Below are 24790 nucleotides of genomic sequence, written 5' to 3' on the forward strand. Positions count from 1 at the left end.
TGAAAAGCAGCAGCGTACAAGTGCATGGTCGGAGTCCACGCTGGTGTTCCAGAAGGAGCGGCAGGCGGTGATCGACCCTCGCCACCGATAACTGACGGCGATGTGGAGCACAATCCCTTGGGCACTCTTGGTGCCTGGAATGGGGACGTCCTCTGTCCTGGATATGTGGACAGCATCCTTGTGGGGCTAGTTGCGTATAAGCAGCAGTGGCGTTACTAGATTACGGTCGGTTCCTTTGAAAAAGCCGCAAATACCCCGTAACTGTGTAGTGACAAGATAGACGTTAACGGCTTTCAAATGGAGTGCAGAGCCAAGGTAAGGCAGAAATACGACTGACACTCAATCCCCACTTTCCGCCGTGTACACCGAAATCCTCATTTCTCCATGTCTGCTATAACATTCTGTTCTCCCTATATCTGTCCATGCAAATCACAACCGCACCTGTCGTTGGCTTTCATTCTCCAAAGCTTGTTCCGTTTTTTCATCAGCATACGTCAGTTTTGGCCGTTGCATACAAGTAGACCAAGCGACTCATCTGATACGAGCCTTGGGTTTGCTCAAAGCTTACTTATAACACTTCTCAAGAACGATATGAGTGTATATTTTGAATTTGTGACCAGATTGCATCTGCACTTTTCCAAAGACTGCCACTACAGGCAAGCAGGTGGAGGTATTGTAAATTAACTAGGGCTAAGTGACAAGATCTCTGACAATTTATCCAGGAGCTTGTCGGTTGTAAGAGTACTGGACTGAATAGTTACACTCTCGGATTAGTCGGTTGCTAGCGTTACCACCCTAACGTGAGGCGTCTACGAAAACCCCATCTAAAGGGATCAACCGAGTATTCAGCAATTAAATAAAGTGCTGGATCTTGATGATTTCTCGCATATCACATTTAAGGAATTCCTGCTATTGGTCGTAATTCACTTCTTTTTCCTCCGCTGTTTAACACAAAAGCGACTCCCTGTTCTCATGGACGTGGAAGGACCCTATTGAGGGCACAGAGCGGCTCTCCAAAAGTTCCTAATGGTTCATATTCCAAAGGGTGATCAACATTAAGGTCACCTACAGCGTTTGGATTTCGGGACTATGCAGCGTTGGAAATAAGTACAGGCTTACGGTTGTAACAGAAGTTGAACCTATGGGTGGGGGTGTGCGAGATAGTCCAGTGGTTAGAGCGTGAATTTTTTGACCTGAAGGTCCATGGTTCGAACCCGACCTCTGCATCTCGACTTCCCCTGTCTGAGCTTGGGCAACCTGGCAGTATTCCAGCCCTTGTGCTTCCTCTGGTTGGCATCTTGGAATTAATCCAAAAGTGCTGTATTTGTGTACAGCTTGCAGCTGAGACATAGAGTAGGAGAATCTGGCATCGTGATACTGGGATAAATCATTCTTTACTAATTTTGTTTTCCTGTGTTCTACTGCATCAAGATGACTCAGTTCATTGGACAGAGTGATGTCTTAATCTTCAATGGCCCCTGAACTCTATCAGCGATCAACAGACGAACAAAATCCAGCGCTCTGCTTAGTCAAGCCCCCTGATGTCCATTCTGTCTTCTTTTTGAGAACTGGTTTTTTCCTACCTCTGAAATCGACGTCCGAGTGAAGTTACCCCCAAGCAGAATGATTTCTAGGCAACCATTTGCCAACCATTAATACTTTCAAGTGTCTATTTGTCATACACACTTGTCGTACATTGTTTTTTGGGGATAGGGGTGACGGCCGCAACAGGTGTATCACTTTTTATGTGCATTTCAATCGTACTCATCTGTTTACTTTCCGCATACGATTGCCTGCTTTCTCCCCGAAACTTCAGGTCATCCGAGCCACCGTTCAAATTCATATGGGACAGGGGATCTTTGGTCGCGATGGCTCCGTCACAACGTCCCAAGTATGTACCATCGTAGGTATTTTGTAGTCATAAACTTGGAATTAGTGTTTTTCTTTTGCAATAACATTCGGGTCGTGTCACCCCTTCTTAATGATTGGTTGTTCCCGTTCTTGTAATATGCTTCCAAGAGACGTATGCTCTTTAGGCATAATGGTAACTCCAAACTTGTTCTTCAGCTATGTGAACCATATGTCCAAGCTTGCGGCATCAGACGTTCGTTGGCTTCTGGAGACAATCGACTATCCCGAGGGAATATACGGCGGCCCACCATGTCGTATTACAGATGGGGAATACGACGCGCTCTTCGGTAATTTATGAGTTCCTATATTGTCACTTGTTTTATTGTGAAACTCGCATTCCATTCCGGAAATAAAAAAAGGTCCTTGAGTTATTGTTTTTAGAGGATATACTCGATACTTTATACTTCTATCTGTGATATCAGGATCTCACCTTATACCGATAAACAAGCGTCTCGAAAAGTTACTGCATGCCTTCAAAAGTAGCTCATGGTAAGCGGTATATTGTCAGAACCAAGTGGTTAGAGCGCGAATTTACTGACCGGAATGTCCGTGGTTCGAACTCGACCTCTGCCATTCGACTTCCCCTGTCTAGGCTTGAGCGACCTGACAGTATCCCAGCCCTCGTGCCTCCTTCGTGTGGCATGGCAGCTAGGCACCGAAAGGGTGCTACAGCTGAACGATTTACTTTTTATATATTTATATTGTCAGAACAAGTTGGAGTTTAGCAAGCTAGCTTTTCACTACTTGGAGTTCAGCATAACACGGCTGATTTACGCCAAGTTATTTTAACTGTTGCCCGGGTTCGAAAAATTGCATTCAACCGCAGTCGGCTTGTCTCATAAAAATGTCTTTGCCTTAGAAAAATGTAAAAAGTAGCTAAAAAATGAGTGAGCGGACTGAAAGGACCCCGTTATACATGGAAACTAAAACACCCCCAGCTATCCTACCAAGAATGTTGACGCCCTTGGGGTGTGGTGACTACCACTGCTTTAGAATGTAACCCGTATCGAGCGTTTTGATCTCCTTATTGGAGAATTTTAATAAAGCGACTTGTCCTTACTTCAAGAGCGTTCTGACGTTGTTATTCCAAATATCGCAAAAGACCCGCAGAGGTTTGCTCAAATGGTTTTGTACCCACCTATATATGCGTGATAGTGTCCGCCGTCTTTCTCTTAGTATCTTCAGAATGCTTGAGAAACGGTGTTACCAGAACCCTTGTGTTTCTCTCCAATGTAGTTCCCCTCAACAAGTAACCACCAATGGTGATACGTGCCGACCGGTAGTGGACGTAGCGCTCAATATTTGTCCTGTAATCAGTTGTGGATGGAGTGAAATGATGTACGAGGAATTCGTACGCCATTATAACTACCAACCACCGTCCAGGTCTTACGCTAAGTATTTCGGGTCCGAGTGCCGATTTCTGAACAACCTCGCTGTTGCAACACACTGGACCAAATAATACCATTAAGTCTGACCCGGATTATACGCCTGAAGAGAAAGTTGTCATTCCATGCGTCTACTTTCCCCTGCACCCCTTATTATATCGGGTTCTGAAGCGACCGACGATTTCATTAGATGAAGATAGGAATATTAGACCCGTGCTTCTATCGCCTCACTGAACGTGCCAGCGAGTGGTTCGGGTGTCACTGGGATTATACAGGTGAAGCTTCAGTTTAAAGGGGTGTTGGTCAACTCATAGCTTGAAGGTCGTTCGGTACATAAGGGGCACCATAATCGGCAGTCGATGAAGAAGTAGCGATGGCATTGTAGGCGACTACGTTGGTGGATTGGCTTCCGGAACCGATCTCAAAGGTTGTTGGTGATTTCAAATGCTACTAATGAGCACAGTTGTAATCCTGCATTCGGCGTTCGGTGCGGAATTCCAATTACAAATTCGGGTCAACATTAACCCCGAACGATAATGGTTCACTAAGTCGTCTTTTAATTAACTGTCCCCAATCTGTTTAACATTCTCACATACTACTAATATCGTTTATCTTATTTTATCTATCCTAATTCAACCCTTTTTCAGGGTCTGGATTTATTTCGGAACTACTGGCTGTGGATGATCTAAAGAATAGTCTTTTCGCAAATGCCGCCTATTGCTACGTTCGGATTACTCTTCTGGTAAAGAAATCTGTGTAATTGGTGGGAACTCCCTGATTCGACGCGAATAAATGGGAGAAGAGTTACGACCCGGACATTGCAGACTGATGGATTACACTCCCTTTGGATATGTTTCTGTTGCTTCTCCATCGTGAACATCGAGATGTCTATAGCTGAATTAGCCAGATTGGGATCACTGAACTTTTTGAGTTTTTTTTTCTAACCTAATTTGAATGTCACCACTGTACGTGCGACAAAATACTATCCGCAAATGATGTCTTCCTCTTGTTTTCTGAGCTGAAGCTTTTCCTCCTGATCGCCAGTTCGTTGTAGTGTTCCTCGAACTGCTCACCATATTGACGCCGTTCTGGAAGGCGAACAGCACTCAAACGTCCTTCATTCCCTTCTGTCATGCCATTTGCTATTTACCTCCAGGTTTCCGCCAAAATTAGGCTGGAAAAATAACGTTCTTCTGAGCGAGTGGTAACTCAATGCGCGTAACATATGGCTCAGCCAACCTAGCTGACAGTGATGGACGCAGTCTTTGAGTGAAGTGCCGTCTGCTTCACCAAAACGCATCTCCTGGTCACTTCACTGTGAATTCTCTGGTTACAGCTACATTTCTGAGACATCGGTGGTCAAAGACCTGAAAAGGCCTCGTGTCCTTCAGCCGAAGTGGCCAAGTCTCGTAGCCATACAAGGATTAGGGTTTTTTTGCACTGGCGCTTGCCTGATCGAGGTATGCAAAAGAATCACATTGTGTTGCTTAATCTGGATAATCGAGGTTCCTCCGGCCCTGCGATATTCACCATAGGGAACGATGTTCCTACGGGCGAACGAATGAGCGACAGTGCGTTGTGAACTACTAGGAGGAAACATTTTATCGATAATTTCAGTTGTTTGAGATCTTTGCAATTGGCGAGTTATGTCAAACGGATCAGCAGTAACTGCGGTGAACAGGGCTTCATGCAACATAGTTCACTGCATGTCAAGGCGTAAAACGACAACCACTCTATTGTCCAGCCGATTTTAGTGCCTGACACGAACTGTACCTCAGCATTAGTAACGTTGAACGCACTACACCAAGTGCTCTGGTTATTTTGGATGAATAGCCATTTCCAACATCACGAATTATCAACCGTATTTTCCAATTTACTCAAGCGTTGGGTTACTGTAGTAGGAGGCTGGATACTCGGTTGGGAGTTTCGAGAAACGGTGTAAACTCCTGATTTTTTGTTATTTGCCGCTTTTCCGATAATCTCACCCTACAGCCAATGACCAGTTATCATCGCGTTTCAATTTCTGTAAGCTGTTGAGTGTATATCAGAGACAGAGAAATTGGTATAGTTCTTGGTTATATTCACACCTGATATTCACAACTGCCGAAACCCCGAAGAACAACATACAACTTCCCAAAATTAATTTGGGACGAGGTTTATTACCACTTTATATTTGTACCACTTCAAGACGAGTATGTCGCAAAATAGGACTTATCATGTAGACCACACTTCCAACCAATTTTTACATAACAGAAATTGCCTTTTTTGAGGAAGCTCAGGGAAACTTCACCAGGTTCTACATATATGAACAAGACCACGGCACCCGGATTGATCGAGAATGTGCAACTCCAAGTTGTTAGTTTCCGTTAGCAGGTTGTCAAAATGCGCTTGGCATTCCAAAGCGACCCATATATAATATTATGAAAACCGATATCATTTTGAGCATCACAGCAAATATCCGCTAGCAAACCGTTTGCTGAGGGATGTAAAACAGCTGGGCATCTAGCTATGGGGGGAAACGTCGCATGCCACAGAACGGACCAAAAGGCGCTACACGCCTAATACCATAGCCGCACCATTGCATCTGCTCCTATAGAATATTTGGCTGCATGTCGATAGATGTGACATATACTCGATGCACTATCATTAACTCACGTAGCCCTGTGGGAATGTTGGTGATAGGGTTGAACGGAAGGTAAGTGGCTCTTGGTTCGATAAATCCAGGTTTTTATGTGGCCACCGCCTCTCCCCTGTGCTTTTCACAACCGGTCCATGCCTTGAAACCAGCTTTCCGGACTTCGACATCCCGCTGTAGCTGGTGATCCCTGATAATGGGCTGGCATGCTACGACAGACACCGGCAATAAAGTTGACCACATTCATAACCGGCGCTCACCATGTGATTCGCATCCAGCAAAGAGGCCCTGATGTCATCGCTGTTCCACCGAAACAACGAAAATACACCGAGGACAGCTATACGGTTTGGAGATTTCTGGACTTGAATTTAGTATCCTCTCGCGTATTAAGAGCTATGTGCAACAGGTGTGAATATGACCAAAAAAGCATGAACTACCCCGGTGACAGTTTGAGACAGTCTTCTGGAAATGAGGGCTAGTGCGAAGTTGAGACACATTTTCATGGTGCAGATAAAGCTGTTGAAACCATTGTTTTTCGGATTCTCCTGGCTTCCGTTCAATTTAAAAGATTCAGGTTTCCCAACACTTCCCAGCTAAGACAGCTCTTCGCTGAATCTATGGTAGCTTTTGGTTTTCTACATATTGAACTCCCAAAAGGCAGTAGCTCGTGCTTAGAAAGTGCGAAGAGCTATTAAGACGTTCCATCTATCCAATCGATAACTACCCCTGGGCGGCAGTCAACTGCCTGGTCGCATTGTCGTCGACCATGATTGGCGCTCATTGATGGGTTGTACTATCGATGTGGCCAACGCTGTAACTCGTTCGTATTAAATGAAGGCTAACACACGGATCCCCAATATCGTGAGTTGTTTAGAAAGGAGTTACGGGAATGCTGGAATTAACAATGGGCGCGCTGCAGTCGGAGTTTGTTGGTCGACAGTTTTGATAAGCGACCTTCGGCCAAACAAGGGGAACCGCAGGCTTTATAGAAATGCAGAGAGAAGCTGGCTCAGGCCAGTTACCAACAAGCACCCGAGGTGCCTCAAAAGAGAATATATACACTACACTTAGAACAATCAAACCGATTCCATGAGATTGGGCTGTTGAGAGGCCAAAGAACACTCCGGCAATTTGCTTTCCAACAAAAAACAGAATACGAAAATAGTCTAGCCTTTCTAGTTTATGGCACCACGTGAACGCACATGACTACCCACAGTAAACATTAGTTTGATCCCAGCATGGTTTGGGTTTCCAAACATGGTCCTCATCTAGATGAACCTCAAATACTCATAAACGGGTCCCTGCAAAGGGAAGTTACAAACCTGAGGAAAACAAAGTCGAATTCCAAGTCGTCCACGATCAGGCAGATGCACCAAAAGCACTTCCGATGGTCTAGAGCATGTTATTTCTTATGATAACGTGAGAAATGCCAACTATGTCACACTCATTCCAATCTTTGGGGGTGTTGATTTTCGTGTAGGCGCTCAGCCCTTCCGAGGCCTAGCTACCATGCCAACCGAAGGAGGCACGGGGGCTGGGATACTGCCAAGTTGGCCAGTCCTAGACAGAGAAAGTCGAGAGACAGAGGTCGGGTCCGTAAATTCGCGCTCTAACCACTTGAGCCACCTCGCCCCCGTTTGTGTAGGCAAGTCGTCCCCAAACTTTTCAGTTCACTGGCCCCTAGTGCATAGGGTGCAGAACCATCAGCCCTCATTTTTGTATAGAACATGATGGGAACCAGCTTAGTTAGAAATAGCGAGAGAGACTCGAGAGACTTTTCAAAATGAGTCCAATTCGAGAATACATAGGATACCAAGTCCATGATCTGTCCGAAAGAAGACCATCTTCCCAAGAACTTCATTAGCTCGTTCCAAAATGGTATTCCACATGTCACATACACTGGCTAATACCGATTATCAGAAAGGGCATAGACGCATACCCAGAGCATTGCACATACTACGCAATGACGTGCTTCCAGTTTTTCTGAACCGGGAATGAGGATTTGGAACTTTAGGCATTTTCAAACACCGGAGTACAAGTGATCGAAACCCCAGAGATTAGCACGAAACGGTTAAGTGTCCGATGAAATTGCCAATGAAAAATATGAATGCTTTTTTTAAAAGACTGTGCCAACGACGTTCATTGTCAGACAGAGAAGATAAGATATTGCAAAGGCACAAGTCGTGTCAGTTAACGTTGACTGGTTTCCACCAAACTGTCGGGAAAACCACTAACGTGTGTCACGTGCATCAGTGTATGCACTAAGCAACCTACTGACAATCGAGTGTGCTGTGATAAGAGCATGAGTTCATTAACAAGACTTTCCTTGCACGCACTTACGGACCACGTCCCACGGATCTACTACTGCATGTAAAAATGGTTGTGAACGGCATCAACGCCTGTCTTGAAGTTGCAACTCAAATATGCATTTTTGATGGACACAACGGGTGTCTACTAGTTGATTACAAATGTCGAAGATGGTAAATATACAATAATGATCCTTTAAATTGAGACCACCTTAATCCGATCCCGTAAGACCAGCCCTGAAAGTGATACCCTTATAAAGATAACCTATCCATCTCCTAGCAGAAGCAACTTTCAATGGCGCAAAATATCATCTCAACAAGAAGCAGATCGCGAAAAACTCGTGCACCAGTTTTTGCGTCAACCAAATGTCTGAACAGTGGAATGAGGAGAAAACGCTGTGTCCTCAAGTGACTAGGGGAATTCACGACATGATTTCCACCCTCACAGCACCACTTGTGGTTAGTCCCTTGCGAGTTCCTCGGATACATAAGTCCCATTTGCGAGAACAATTATTGAAAGATGTCAACTTTGGCGAGTTCCTGCAAGAGACGTTTAGAGCTAGGACAGCTTCACCACAATCCATTGCTCTAGGAAAGTCAATTGAAAAGGTCGTCCAAAAGTGACATTCAGAGATGTCTGTTTAAAAAGATCCAACTGTATACATGTCCCCTCTCGAAAGGCCGCTCCAAAAGACCGACTGAGAGCAGTCTCATTTGCGAGTTGATTGCTTCCGGGGGAATTGTACCAATGGAAGCATGATTCACAGGGCAAGCAAAATAATTTCCTCAACGGCCGGTCTATCCAGGGATGGATGGATAAAATCTTACAGCCAGGATTTTGCCTTTCGGAGATCGCTACAGTAGAAAGCCTTGTACTGGTGTATCTTTTAATGGTGTTTTACCATGCAGATGTTCCATCATCTGTGAAACACCTACGGTAATGTTGTGGGTTTAGTGTAACTTAAGATAGCTCCAATCCTCATTGGAGACCAAGAGTGGAGCAGAAATACTCAAGATGAGACAATTCATCGGTTGGGACCCGCATAAGAGCCTCTGGAACTAAACAGGTAACACTGTTGATCCCCAGCCTGATGATCGAGAGAAAACACCGCATGCCATCAACCCAGCTTTACTAGTGGTTGATGAACCACCTCTTATCGACTGGCGTGACTGCAGTCCAGCCTGCGTTGCGCACGCAGCGTCATTTGTTCGAACACGTCACAGTTGAAATAAAGACTAATGGTGACGGAGCGACTTGAAATTTATCACTTCCAACAACTTGTATTGTTTTCATCAATATAATGGGGTGCTATGCACTTTTATGATATATATATATATATATATATATATACACTTGTCTCAGGGAGAGGATTACATCTGATTAGTCGTTTGGAACGCTCGAATAAACCTAAAACCCTCCCGAACTTAGTACGAAAACCGTGCAATACAATTGTTAACGCCTCCCTCCCTCACATCGAGAAGACATTTTGGTACTCTCTGAAGGAGTCTCCTCGAAGTAGGTGTGTAAGACACAGAGTGATACTAGTAATTCAGATAATAATATAATATCCTTTTCTAAAGGGACAGGTGTCTATCGGGCACGAGATTGTTGTATGACGGAATAGTTTTTTTGCTAGAATTCCAACAGCGCCACATAACCGTTGTTGACTAGGTGTATATTTCGAAGGGCAATGAGGGGATTTTGTAATGGTTGTTTTCATGTCAGTAAACCATGTGCTCCGTATGCCCTCGTTTTTCGTAGTTTTCGCCGGCTCAGCTCGCCTAGCGAAAAGAACTCAATCAACCGGAATAGACGATCGGATATTTTCGCCTAGCATGAGCTTTCACTTGTTTGTACACCATCCGATCGATACAGAACGCACTAACCGTGAGCATCGCAGTATGCCTGATTACCCAAACTAATCACTACCCCAAGGTACGTGATCATCTCACGCATGTCACCCGCCAAGCGTAAGTCCGTGGGTACTCATTTAACAGCGCAGACCGTCTGCTGGAGTGACCAACAAGGATCGAAGCTTCACGTATCGGAGTTTTGTACCCGGCCACTAATAGTGTCGTATGCCGCTGTGTGTACTGGTGGTGCCCCTACCCAACGCGATAAACCACCTATAGATTTTTTCATCAACATCATCGGAAGAAGTGAAACAGTGAAGCAATAATTCTATACATAAGTTCTGGTAGTCAATAGAATGACAAGATGAACCAAGAAAAATCCGTAGTTGTGCGCTGCTTTGCACCAGGAATTCAGGTCAGGAACGATCTGACCGAATGCTGCTGTAACAGCATAGTCCTATAAACAAGCCAGTAGAGTGGAGCGTGTGCATCGATTCCCGTGTGTGACGCACTTGAATGCAATAAGGAGCAGATAATTCATGCATCAGCTGGACAGCAGTCAGAAACAGACCGGAGGAGGAAGGATATTCAAACTGCTGCCCGTCAGACTATAGAGTTTCGGCCGTTTGTCCTAATACAGATGCGTCGCCGTCTGGTGGCACTTCGACTAGGCCCTTGTCTTCCCAAATTGCGACATAGTGACCATCGAGCAACGGCGGTCCATTAGGAAAGGCTACTAGCGCGATGGTTCGATGACAGAACGACCGTGCTGTTGGATCCGGATTACTCGGGGTCCAGCGATGTACGCATTGTCCTTCTAATCCATCGTAAACTGAAGGGCTACAAAGGGACTGTGTCAAACACTGTGTCCGCCATTCTTCAGAAGGCCAAGTTAGCTTGCCAAGACGGTCATTGAGTACCTGTGTTGGATCGATTATCTGTCGAGTGGCGGAAGTAAGGAAGAGAGGAAAGAGGATAGTAAATGGGCATTAAGAGCAAGTTGAAAACAGAGTGGCAAATTTATGTAGCTTCGATGAAGCAAGTGGGGATGAAAACTCACTTTAACCCTCGTTCGCGTGGTGGCTCTCGACCCACTAGGTGAAGAGTGTCCTTCAACGTCATAGTGTTCATGTACCAGGGCGGCAAGTGTTGTTAGGCGTGCAGACTGTCCTACCTCTGACTGCTTCTGATGAATTGATTCATCCGACTCGGTAAACGAGTGCCAATTACTCAGCGGGTCGTCGTTTGGATCAGTAAGGTGGACGTTGTCACGATCTCGGCGTCCATGGCTTCTTGAATCCCAGGAAACTGATCGGCCTGCGGTGTCGGTCCTACCGCGCTCAGTGAGTTCCATCGGTCTGTCTGCGCTGGGGGCTACTGCGTAATCAACAAGATACGAATTTTATCCCACGAGATTACATGAATACCAGTTCCGTGCAGACCGTTTGACACAGAACACTATAGTTAAGGGTCAGGTACAAAAGTACCCCTACAGTTGAGCAATAACATCAGTAGGTACGTAAGTAACAGAATACATCAGATATGAGCCATAAACTTTACCTTAAATGCGTCACTCGTGTAAGTTTACGGTCAGAGTTTGTTTACTTTGTGGGCTATACAGAAAACAAGCGTTTCGAAGATGCTGATGTAGTTTGAGTCATTCGAGTAATCATCGATACTACTAGCAATCATGAACCATGCACCTCAACGGGTATACCAGCACACATGTGATAAGTGAGATGGTCCAATAATTTATTTACCCCGAACATGATGACGCGTTTTAGTGAAATACAACACTTGGTCCACCCGAATTAAAAACATCCACTGCTAACGTTACACAAGCATAAATGAATCTGTCCACTCATAAATTTGCCATATTTTTGTCAAAGTTTATGCTGCACACAATCCTTAAGTGAACACGTACGCTTTTCAGGAAATATGAAGATTTCAAACACCCCTCGTTGGCAATAATTAGCAGTACACTTCGTGACTGGTTAAAGCCAAAGGTGCCACATAAGTGTCTCGTCTCGCCGTCTACCCTGATTTCCTGCCGTATACATTAGGCTACGATAATTGCTTAGCGACCTTCAGGCAAACCTGTATCTTGAACCAGTCTAACTGGGCTTACCGACTGGTGCATGCGACAAACTTAGTTTTTAAGATAGATTTATCGGAACAGCCTCATTTCTGCTCATCTTGTGTGCTTATTCCTCTGAGCTTAGCTTCACTGAAGGATGTATGGATGGTTCCACACATGGATCTGCACTAGTCTTATGTGATACTGCACCTGAAGTTCTTTAGGGTTTTATGGGTAAAACTATAAATTAACGAGTAAACCTCAGAGATTTGAACAGCCTAGCAACAATTTTCTCGGACAGGTGATTGCACCCTGTACACCGACTCATTAGACTTACTGCTCTGATTTGGATGACATAGTCGCCGAAAACGCAGTCCAATCCATGCAAAACAGTGACGAACCAGTTGCAAGATACCGACAAACGAAAGTTCTGGACCGCCAGCCTTTCTGTATTGACGATTGGTTCCAGCGAAGCTGGTTAATATGGGACTGACATAGATTGGATAGCCAATAGGTGGGTCGCAGCTAGAGTTCACCAGATTTCGAAGCACATGCTGAGCCATTTGAATACTGCCGCGTTCCACGTTGGTGTTGCGCAGATATATTTGTTCACGTTGTTGTCCAGCCCACAAACCACGAACGCATTCTGGATTTATCTGCACATTTCGGAAAGCAGTTAGTGCGTAATTGCTATTCGTAGCAAACAATAACAGGTGCACAAGGGAAAAAAGAATCAATCCGGCTGACGATATGAGTTCAAACAACAGGCACTGCTGCACTCACCCACCGGGTATTTTTCCGGGCGAGCTTGTGTACTTGCAATTTAGGGTTACGCTTTCCCCACCAATTACCTGATATGAAGTAATTTCCTATACAACACCTCGGCTTTGTGAATAAGTGGACAACTAACGACACATCCATTCAATCGGAAATATGTGACGCTTTCTACACAGCACAGGTACGGAAGATGGCACAGCAAATGTCAGTCCTCAATCCACTTCTTTTAGGTTACTTATTTAAGCAATTTGAGTATTGCTCAGCAGCCGGCTTGCCTTATCAGTCCTCGCGGAGCACCTGACGGTCATCAAGCTACATGCTCGGAATATAACCAGACAGGTGTCGAAAAGGTGGCCGGATGTCATACATAGGACACTACCAAGTTAATAAAGAACGCTCTAGGTGACACGGGTGCTATGTTGTCTTCCGCCCAAGGCAGGACACAGTGGTAGGCTGCTTGGATAAAGTATTAGTCACAATGTGAGAACGCATCAGCAGACTAAATCTACCGCAGGATATTGCAGATGTGCTCTCCTTAACTTAGATGCGGCACTCAAAAACAGCAGGAATACTGAGTCCGAACTTCATAAAAGTTATTGGAATTTCAAAAGTTAAAGCAACTGTGATTTTTTCACGACTATCTGTATAAATCAGTATTTTGTCGATTATCCTTGTTGATCTACCATGATCTTCCCAATCGCAGTACGTACAGCACATAATCTGATTCGCGATCACACCCTGGGATATCAATTACCACGCTGTGAATGATTGCAAAGACATCTGTTCTGACACCATCGAATTCCTCGCCCGAAACACCGAAATTCGGAACCTAGTACTACAGTGTTATTATTATAACTGCGTTTTGGAGGTGTTTGGATGAAGTAGGAATCGTCGGCTAATTATATACAAACTAAAAGAGCGGAATTCAGCAGCCCAAAAGAAGGTGCTCTTCCATACAGCGAACGGATAGAGAACGACTTCCTCTTCCAGTATAGGAACGAATTGCACAGTTCATCTCTAGTTCCACTCGACGGTAAGAGATAAAATAGAAACAAAACTATTTAAAAACCGGACAACATAAGGAGAAGGGTGTACCTATCGTGCATATATCGTCAGGTGAAGAAAGCATTCCAACAAATGAGATACTCTACTACCAAAATAGTTTTGTCTGCGACAGTGGGATGCTTAACCGCGAGATTTCAAGACGAGTTCATACACTGGCACGTTGTAAATAAGATGAAAGTACCCACGGGGGCCACCTTGATGGACCAGTCAGCGTGCAAAAGCTATGACTGCGTAGAAATACGTGCTTAGCAAGGCACCCGACCGGACCGGACCATTAGAGAGTAACAGCCACTGCAATAATGAAGTTAATTTGGTCACATAACTTCTGTGTAATAGAGCTCCTAGTAAGCACTGTTCCTGAGGAAGAGACCATGTCGGTGCATCGGAGCATTTATGCTCTGGAAATACTGAACACAAGCAACAAAAAGGTGATAAACACGTTCCGGTGTCTCTATATTCGGATTTACAAAAGTGGCCCACTGCGAGTGCTGCAAAGTTCTGTTCTGTTCTGTTCGAGGAAAAGCCGAGATATGCGTTTAGCCAAGTGAACGGTCATCACTCTTTAGATGAAAGACAGCGGTAACAGTGATCGGTGACTGCAGGCTCTGCTGCAAAAAAAACCGGATAATAAATCCAATTAGGTGATTCCTCACTACATGTGGACACTTTGTTGTAAAAGCAAGGAACTGAGATGTAAATAACACGCACTGAATGAGGGTGAAAGAGGGAATGAAGGAACTCAATCAGAACTGAATGGGAGACCGTGAGGAACTGTCGGTGATCTGTAGGGTTGTGTTGGAAATAAGTACCGCTCCAAAGCTTTTGTGGGTCTTGAAGGGGCGGGTTTTTGCAATCTTTACCTACTGGACAGAAATTGATACATTCAGTTGGAGTGCCCGAAGGTGATAAGAGAAATAGGTTTCTCACTCAGATTCCATGGTCCAACAGTATGGAGAACAAGTGACATCGCTGAACGTGGATGGAGTGGAAACGCGTTCTGTTCCGAAAACGAGACAATTCGACAGAATACCTACGGAGCCGATTACAAGGCTTGGATGAAAAAAGTCGCCACAGTTCAGCTCAAATGATGGAGTGAATTGAATTTACCATGTTCTGACTTGTATTTGGCATCATTAAAGCTGCTGTTCTCCTAAACATGACTGCCTGAAAAGTGAATTATAAGAGACGATATTTTTTATATCTCAATTATGAACGTGATGATGCAACTGAGAAAGCGTGGTCCATTTCGGGTTTGGTTTCTCGATTGAAAAGCGTGACTCCTGGTCATCCAAAGCAGCTTTGAAGGTCACATTAGCCTCGACTTCGGAAACAGGGAGACAATCCGCCGTTCTTCTTCAGTGAAGAATCCATTATCAACAACAACTTGACGAATGATCGCATGATTCTGGCCGATTCACGACCAACTGCAAACATTCGACGTTAACGCAGTCTGAACGGTACAATTCGGTCCGGCTACCAAAGCACAGTCGAATGAGCTTCTCAGAACGACTGATAATAAGATGACACGATGTGAGCAGTCATCATACTAGCAAAAGCAAGGAAGCGTGGTCAAGCTTGCTTCGGTAGTCAGAAACCAAAGAGATAATGGTTACAGACGGTGAGGCGATTACGCTGTATTCGGAAAATAAACATAGGTAGGACCTGCAATAGAATAGTTACAAAACTTATTCCCTGAAAAACTTCAAGGCTTTGCAATGTCCTCCGTAGACCCAGAGCTTGGTCATATATCATACCCCGAAGGCAGCCTCAGACCACAAACTGTGATAAGCACTGACTGACAGCAATATTCAAGGTTCGGACTGACGAAAGAGAGAAGAGGATTCTAGGGGATCTAAGGTAAAAGTTCGTTGATAAGCATTATTTGGTTCTGCCTGTCCAAATGATATGATACTTGATAAATGCTAAAACTGATGGCTTAAAAACACCTTGCGGTTTCGTTTGGGTTAGTGCGGAATCAGCATAAACCAGGGTACTATGACAATAGCCAGCATATCGTGACCGACGAATGGTGATGATATTACGGAAACAGGCTCTGTTGTGGTGTACAAACAGCACCCTCCGTAAGTGCAGATATATATATATATCTACCATGAAGAACTTACTTTTACAGCACGGAACTGAAGCTTGCTTTTGGTGAGTTGCACAAAGCGGTACATATCATCCGAGTCGGCGCCAACCCAACGAAGCGAGAACAAAGAGTACGCATCATTCAGTACAGCGAACCGCCACATTGGATCGGTCTCGTGACATATGACGAACTTCTTCTCAGTGTACACAATCTTTCGATATAATGTGTTGTTAGTACATTCCGGTGTCCAAAGAAATTCATCCTACAGGCGTTAGAGGAAAATTGGGAGAAATATAGTAAAATTATCGAGGAGCCGAACGGTGATAAACCTGAAAGACTGCATCCGAATAAGTACCTGATACAACTTGAGGGCAATGCGCATTGCCGGTGTAACCACAGACTGCAGCAGATCCAAATCAGTGAGGATCCAATCGTCCTTGGTCATTACTCGTATGTCACCTTTGAATATGTCATGGATGCCCCGAAGTACTTGATTCACGCTGGACAAAATAAAAAGGATAGTTATTAAACAGTCCAGTAACCTGTTTTTCGAATTTAACACAATACCGGAAAGCAAATGTGAAATACGGAGATTTCTTAGAGGCGGGTTCGCGTAACTAGTCTAGAAAATTCAAAGAGATCCGTTCATTCTGGCGGAAGAGGGAGAATACCATCGTTGCCACCCTAAAAGTACCTCACTAGCGCGCAACAACACTTGGCAGTTTCGTTCATTCTACAGCACTGCTGAGAGTGATCATCCCTGGAGACGGCAACACTCTTTTTAATAATTATGCCACGCACCGAATATATTACAAAGAATTTCAACTTAATTCACTTCATAGAACGGTGGATTGCAGAAAATCCTGAGTCGCTACTGCATGGTCGTGCAGGAAGCGCGACCAGCAATAAGGTCTGAGTGATCCAATTTCTACTCATCGTTTGGTGCTGTAGAGTTTACGCAGACCCAGTAGTTCGTGGTCAGTTTTGAGAGCCAGGTTTTCAGTTGTCCTACGGTGCAACAGTGCCATTCTAAACAAAACAGCGGCGACAAGAGGGGTTTGGAAATATTTAATCAATGGTAGTGGGTGTCGATGGATCGACATGACGAGGCGTAAAGCATTATAAACGCGTCTTTCAATACCATCACTTGCTGGGCTGTCGTCCGGCATTCGTGAAGTCAAATACATCGAGCGTTCAAAAATCGTCAGTTCGAATGCCAGGGCAGTCACAGTGTGGGCATGGAACTTTGTTCGAACGCTGGTTTACCAGCACTTCCAATGAGCGGTGTAGAACCGTATGAAATGCTTCCTGGCAGTGTCGATATGATTGTCTATTTTTTGCCATGCGTAACTATTTGGAAGGATGATGCAGCCCAAACGCTTAAATGAATCGACTTGGTTTGTGAACTCTCAGTTGATAGGGGGTGTCCATGATTGCGGTGAAGAGTTTGATCTTTTCCGAGGTTACTTCCAGCGAAGCGTAGTCGTTGATGTGCCTAAGGATAGGCTACATTCCTGTTAGATCTTTGTTTAAGACGATGACACAATCAGCCTAATTCGTAATATACTTTGTCCGACCAACTCTACCCTGAAGAAGTCGTTGGGGGCATGCGACACTGTCCAGTCGGTTGGGAAACTGAAAAACAGGCAAAAACACGTAGCCTTACTAAACACCGCGCCGTTATTTTTTTCCGCTAAAGAATCACAGCAGTCATTGTGCTTGAGTAGTAAGTTGCGACGTTGCAGCGGACCCTGGAGGTCATTAGACTCTAAGACAGTCCAAGGGCATTCTCTGTTGACTGACTTCAAAGATTTACAGATATCAATGAAACTAACCACGGTTGGTTGATGAGACATGTGCTGGTGTACAAAACAGGTCGCGTGATTCGCTGGTCAGTATAATCTCTGCCTGAAAGGAAGTCTTCTTGAGACTCTCGCTTCTCCGAGATCCGCAGTGGTAGTTTGGCAAATATTTTGGCTGTAAGGTTTGTCGCGCTAATTCCTCACTAGTTTTCGCATTCCGTTATTCAATCCGTAGTAGAATAAAGGTACTATGATCCATGGGGAAAACGTTGGTGTTCCATATTGAGCGAAATGGCCCACGAAGAAGCTCGAGAAATTTGTTGATTTCTGCCGAGATAACATATTCACTAGGCGCCTTTTTTCTTCGGTAGTTTGAGTAGCACTGCTTATTCACTCTAACCGGAGGCATCACCATGGATTAGGCAGGGCGTGGAGGCTGTGGTTTAAGTGGTGGGCAAGCTGAAGTGTTCGGTTCATTTCTCTGGATCTTCTTTGTAGTCCGCTATTAGTGGACGGTGGATCTTAAAATGGGAATTTTGTTGACTGAGTTGTTGGCTGGAGCGTGAAGGATAGACCGGATGAAATGTGAACAATGGCGGCCGTTTTCGTATCGAAGGTCATTCATAGCCATTACTACAGTCTTTTTGAGCCGAGTAGGTGGCCATCCATGTACGTTTCGAAAATCGGAAGCACTGGTACTATGTGATCGGATAGCCAAATGAGAGGAATCCTTGTGACGTCACAACGCAAATCCGAAATGTGATGTAGCTGCCCTTCATAAGAAGCAATCAGGACTCTTCGACGGAGGTCTGTTGAAGTCGAAAAAGCCTTAGCTTAACGGCGTTAGCTGGTAATAGCAACCGAAAATTTCTCTGGTTCTTCAAGGTTGAACATGTTCATCCGTTTTGCAGGTCGTAATTTTTACGGAGTAGTCATGTTTATTTTGAATCTTGTGTGTATACGGGCTTGGTCACAAATACACTTACTTTCGATTCCTAGTTCACTACAACCTTCAAAAGATGATCCACATCAAGTAACCATTAGAATGTAATCTACTTCGAAGTAGTAGGACCGTTGTTAGAATGCTAGATAAGGAGCTGCAGCGAACAGTCGGACTTGTTTGGAGTAGTTCGCGCTGTCATTGAAATGAAGGAGAATCAAGATACATTCCCAGGGCCTCCCAAACCCTACCGGGTTCTCTAGTTCGTAGGAGAAAGCGGTAATAAGGTCACGTAAGATATCACTGTTCTGTGTGAACTAGAGCACCCTCGGAAAGGACTATCCACTGACTGAGCGACAGAAGAACAGCAAACTCACTCATAGTGTGCAGATTGTATACCTCCCATACATCGGCGTCCGAGAATACTTAGCGCGTAGCAAAGAGAAACCAGCGGAGAATCTTCATCACAAGATATAGACTCCTGAGCAGAAGAGGAAATATAGAAAGCATTTGTGAACGCCGTAACCATAGACAAAAAAGAAACTGACAGGTGACAAACGTTTTACTTGCAAAAAATGAGCAGGGTATCAGGTCGCTGGGACTAAGTGTCACATAGCTTCGCGTGCAACGGCCGAGGACAAGCAGAAGGAGCGAATGTTTGGCACAAATTGAGGGGAACTAAACCATGGGTTTGCACACCTTGCGAACCAATCCACGGATTTATTGGGTGTTTAAAAGACTGCCTCCGTCGGATTGCGTTGCCTGGCGGTTAGGATGCAATAGGGACACATTGCCATAATCCTGAGATTATCAACTGACAGTTCATGGGTGGGTAAAATGAAACAGACAATTCGCATAACGCGGGAACGTGAGGACCGAACACGCTTGTCGGCGATGGAAACATCAAGTTTCACACAACTTGAAAATCCCATCAGAAGAGTCAGTTTCATGGAAAAGAATGTGTGTTTGATTAGTATGTGACTGTGTCGTGCAAAAGGGTGCTATGTATGGCTCTCGTCTGAAATCACAGCATAAGGGGAGATGACAGCGTATTAATTTATGAATCAATCTCATACCACCCTCTTATCGCTGAACATAAGGTGGCCTGATTCACATGAACGGAGAAGGGAGCAACCCACAAGACGTCCAACCATGTTCAACCCTGCGAGAAAATGGAAATTATCATTCCAGAGCGACATAATATCCTGCAGCTTACCAGTAATTCGCCTTTCTTCCACAAGCAAAACCGAATCCATTCTCCATAGGCTTTGATAAAACGCCGTCTCGTTACGCCGTTGCATTGCTCATCATAATCACCATCAATAGTCCGAAGGAAAACCGGGTCCAAATCAAAATGACCAGGTGAATCAAAGCTGCCGGCACGTAGATATGCGGTGAGGTTCTCTAGTCTTTGCGGAAGGTCATGTAATTGGAGCACATAGAAAATGATGCACTGCAAAAGAAAAGCGAACGACGAAAGGCGCATAAACAATGCGAAATGAAGGTAGTGGCTAAATAAAACAGCTAAGGGAAAGTTCACTGATAAACACACTTCGTATAGCGGAAAAAGTGATGCCATTTCATTCAGGTCTTGCTGCACTCCTTTGATCACACCGTGCTACACGAGTAGAGAAAATGAATTTTGTTTTTTTTACATCCACACTTTGTTTATTATATCGGGAAGACATGAACAAGGCGTTTCAAGAAAAACTAATATCCAACCAAAAGTAGAGGAACAAATACGTATTCAGCTCACCTGTACGAAACGATTAACAAGGACTTTACGAAAATCCGTCAAACGAACAATTGTGTCAGCCCCATGCGTGGTCATTCGATAGCCCGAGACGTTGTACGATCCGTAGATAAACTGCCATGTTGTCCAGCGCATTCGCAGAGCGGCATTCACACTCAGCATGCCGGGGTGATGTCCGGGATTGAAACAACAACAACCATTCGTATTATGCGAAGTACACCGTAAAGCTTCGGTTTCACGTTCATGACAGGAGGTTCCTAAATGTGTAAAGGAGGAATTGGACGTCACCTCATGGATGTAACAGGAGTTTTCTGTTTCACATATACAGTTGATTGATGAAAGACCATTGAGAACGAACGTCCTCAATCTTGTGTGGCGGAAATGTATACAGACCGTTAACCGTTGATTTACACATGAAAATGGGTTACATGTTCCCACAGGGACTTAAAAATACACCTAGGCGAAAATTCACGAAGCTTTTACTGAAGACATACTCGTCCGCTGTGATACCAGATAGCCTATGTTCGAAGAATACCAAAGCACATGAGTAATCCGCTCCAGTTGATCCTTCCTACCCAACTTACTAAGCGCCCTATCGCATCTAACTTCACTTTATCAAATAAAGTAATAAGGCAGTCAGATTTCAAAAGATACGTTGTAAAGCAGAGTCATGGTGGTCTTCGATTCTCCGTTCGGGTGTTCAAAACGCTGTGGAAATGAATCAGCCTGTATCTATCATATTTAATAAGTGGATGGCTGTGTGTTTCAGCGAACTGGTGCTCATAAAAAATAATCTAGAAGCATAATACATTGGACAAATTACGTTTTCGAGGTGATAAGTATCTAGGTCAGTGATTAAGATTCACCGATTCGATACAGAGGAACAGCTAATCGAGGCTTCAAGATCTCCAATCTCGGATAGTTCCAATAATCCAGGACAAAATGAACGGTTCTCAAGCTCGACAGTGTATTTGAGTATACTGCCTTTCAACGTACCTGTTAGGTGTCTTATCATGCCATGATTTCTCGATCGAGAAGTCAAGTTAGACTGCGTGACCGGAAGCCACACGACAGTCTGGGATGCGATGAAAGAAAGATGACGCGCTCTGGTGTACCTTAAGGTCGAAGGTTTCCAGTGAAGTAATCGAACAAAGCAAGTGACTGGGTCCTCACAGGAATTCCGGTCCATGTTCACGCGCACATTAGTGATAAACAACATATGAATACTTTTGGCAATGTGGGATAGAATCTCTAGAAAGCGAGGTCCATCCTACATAGTTTATATTTTCTGCTTACAATCCAAATGACTGTAGCTCTGACTATGTCAGTTTCTATGACGATCCAGGCGCTCTCCAACAACGGGTTAAAAGTTCAGATATTGTTGTGGTTGTTGGTGAGATGAACACCCAGGTAGGTAGGCTAAGCGCTGTTGAGACCCAGTTGGACGGTCATCTTGGGTTGGACACCGGAAGGAATCGATCGGCACATAGAACAGCTTGGAAACTGGAGAAAGCGCGGCAAAAGACAATCATGGTCCAGTAGTGACATGTATAATCCAGTGTAAAATACGGCCCAGGGCGTATAACCTGAAAAAGTTATCACTTACCGCTGAACTCGAGACCACGAAGCTGAAACGTTAGAAGTCCATTTCCTACTTCGATAATATGAATAACTAGGTTGATCTCCTCTGAACTGAATATGAAAAAGTCTCCAGTGTTCACAGCCATGCCACCGACGCGACCCAGTTGAATATCTCCTGCCAAAACAGACTGTAAGTTACGGGTGAGGTGCTCGTAGAATATCGCGTTCAAATTCCCCGTGACCTGATTTTCAGAAACGCCACGCAACTGACTGATCAATGCGGTGTTGGTTGTCTCCATACGTTCGGTGCTACGAGGAAATTTGAAAGATATATGAAGTTTGACGAAGTTAATCCCGAATACGGCTAAATACGATGAAGTTCGAGAGGACGCAACAAAGAAAGCGGAACGCTTGCGGAACGTTACTCATATTCATGCAGCATCTTGTTCAGTAAGTTTCACTCGGATCACCTGACTGTTCTACGAGTGACGTTTTCCAGTGTACTTATTACCGGTTCGTATGCACTCCTACATGTTACTCTGTCTACCAATAGCACCAACTGAAACGATGAGGCCGATGGGGACTTGTTTGAGCCATCACCATGCAGGTTTGTAGTAAGATATTTCAGATTTCACTGATAATTACACACTAGCTTATTCAAACGTCGGATAGATCACCCGATCCCTAGGATAGTGAACATATACAGCAAACGAAGAAAGACGGTTACATGTGATGTCTGTAATCGAATGATATGTCTGCCTGTCTAACTGGTGCCCAAAAGTAATATGTGCTGTAGGACAAATGGACAGACAACTAGTTCAATGGACAGATCGGCGGTGCATGTGATTTTGAGAAACTTGATACTACTTGGTACCCACATTAAACGTTTGCGACCAAATAGGGTTTTTCATACGTATGACGATTTGAATGAACGATAGAAACTTCGGTATTGGTAGAAACCCAGTGAGTAGATGGATCTTGCAGTCCGTAATGAATACATGAGCTCTCCAAATAATTGTGAGACGTCACTGTGTGAATGACCAAGAGCAAACTGCCTTACCCTTACCCCTTACCGTCCCACCGAACCTCCAGTGAGATTATACTCTACCCCTGTGGTTAGTTGGGAGAGGATGACGCATAATGCTTCTTGCGCGGTACCAGTGGTTGTCTCGACTAGATCGGTTTTAGATGTGTGTCTTCTCACATAAAAAGTAAATGATAAGTATTCCTGCATTTTCAATAACACTAGAGTACCAGACTAAAGTATCCAACCGAGGGTGATCAATTCACAAGCCAATTAAAAGTTAGTGACATTTTAAGAAGATGGAAAATTTGCCTCGGTACCGATTCAGCTCAGCTTGTCCAAAAAAGAGGATTCACGTACAGAAAATGCGGGAACAGATGGTGCAGATCAGCGAAACCACTCCCAATAGAGAAATGTTCAGCGATCAACTCTAGTGAGCAACCTATTAAAAGCACTCCGTTCGCCAGATGAGTTATCTCAGATATCCATTTCTCGTTCCGATACTTTTGTGAAATGAACTAATAAGTTATTTGTATGGTAGGTTTCGTGAGAAATCTGCATCGACCTAAATTTAGAAAATAAAACACCATCTGGAATTGTTGAGAAACGGTAACACGATGGACCACGTAACAGTAGAATTAGATTAAATCGGAATTGGCTTGATACGTAAACCCCACCGTTTTCAAAAGCACTTCCGAAATTCTCTAGCAGCATTGTTAGAAAGGACTGTGAGTAGGATTGCCCCAAATAGTCAAAAATACGTGTTAATTCCCCCATCAAACTTTTTAGGGTATAGTCTCTGATGAGTCACAGGAGTTCACTTCGGCAAAACCTAAAAGCAACCCAACCAGACAGAAATGGGCACGAGAAATCACACAAAAACTCAATTACATCGAAATGACAAATTCAAATAACCTCCGGTAGCAGCGTGGAAGCCTCGAAAGCGATGCATGCATCGTAAAGAACAGAGGGTACTAAGTCAGAAGTTCAATTTGAATATTCGATTTCATTCAGCGACTGTAGCAATATTTATGTTTTTTAGGGGAGAAAGTTTGCCTGAGAATGATGTTAACACTCAAGACAGCCATACATCGTTGATGCCGTCAGCCTGAACACTAATTGACTGCTTGTTAGATCCTCCAAGAGACCATTGTTTTACGAAGATAAGAATACTGCTTGGAGAAGAATGTGCCTCTTGCCTCGAGCAAGAATAAAGATAACAGAAAGCCTCGGGATCGAATATTCTTCCGAAATGACCTTGGGTGGCTGTGTATAAAGCAGTAACAGTCAGTAAGAGATGACACCATCCATGAGACAGCGGTGTCTGAAAAAAGTAACCGCAAGCATTGAGAAGCACGTAGAACGATAGGGTCTAAACAACAGAAGGCATATGCTAGCTTTTTGGGTTTCCAAACAAAAGGACAAAACACTTCTTGGTCCTGGTTCCAGCGAAGTCTACGCAAGCATACGAAATAAAAAAAACACCATTTTCTGCGAATGATAGAAGAAACCATGGATCAACACTCACTGAAAAAGTTTGCTGACTAGTGTACATGAGACAGGAAGAATAAGAGTCTCAGCAAAAAACTGA

At 44.3% G+C, this 24790-nt stretch overlaps 3 protein-coding genes across 3 annotated transcripts in view; 1 reads left to right on the plus strand and 2 right to left on the minus strand.

Annotated features, from left to right (window-relative positions):
• Positions 1 to 4287, plus strand: part of T265_11545 (hypothetical protein) — a gene marked incomplete at both ends in the record, with an annotated part of 12013 nt that extends 7726 nt beyond the window's left edge. Inside the window, 3 exons of the mRNA XM_009178225.1 lie at positions 1817 to 1891; positions 2068 to 2198; positions 3944 to 4287. Coding sequence (XP_009176489.1) covers positions 1817 to 1891; positions 2068 to 2198; positions 3944 to 4056 — 319 coding nt within the window. The remainder of the gene's footprint in view (positions 1 to 1816; positions 1892 to 2067; positions 2199 to 3943) is intronic.
• T265_11544 (hypothetical protein) overlaps positions 1 to 10194 on the minus strand; it is a gene marked incomplete at both ends in the record, with an annotated part of 26117 nt that extends 15923 nt beyond the window's left edge. Inside the window, one exon of the mRNA XM_009178224.1 lies at positions 10125 to 10194. Within this exon, the coding sequence (XP_009176488.1) occupies positions 10125 to 10194 (70 nt within the window). The remainder of the gene's footprint in view (positions 1 to 10124) is intronic.
• Positions 10195 to 10349: 155 nt separating this feature from the next.
• The window catches only part of T265_11547 (hypothetical protein), a gene marked incomplete at both ends in the record, with an annotated part of 64735 nt that continues 50294 nt past the window's right edge, over positions 10350 to 24790 (minus strand). The window contains 9 exons of the mRNA XM_009178226.1: positions 10350 to 11029; positions 11152 to 11468; positions 12506 to 12824; positions 16134 to 16361; positions 16455 to 16599; positions 19219 to 19322; positions 20058 to 20294; positions 20598 to 20851; positions 22201 to 22484. Coding sequence (XP_009176490.1) covers positions 10700 to 11029; positions 11152 to 11468; positions 12506 to 12824; positions 16134 to 16361; positions 16455 to 16599; positions 19219 to 19322; positions 20058 to 20294; positions 20598 to 20851; positions 22201 to 22484 — 2218 coding nt within the window. The remainder of the gene's footprint in view (positions 11030 to 11151; positions 11469 to 12505; positions 12825 to 16133; positions 16362 to 16454; positions 16600 to 19218; positions 19323 to 20057; positions 20295 to 20597; positions 20852 to 22200; positions 22485 to 24790) is intronic.

Source organism: Opisthorchis viverrini (genome assembly GCF_000715545.1).
Source record: "Opisthorchis viverrini unplaced genomic scaffold opera_v5_514, whole genome shotgun sequence".
Lineage (NCBI taxonomy): Eukaryota > Metazoa > Platyhelminthes > Trematoda > Opisthorchiida > Opisthorchiidae > Opisthorchis > Opisthorchis viverrini.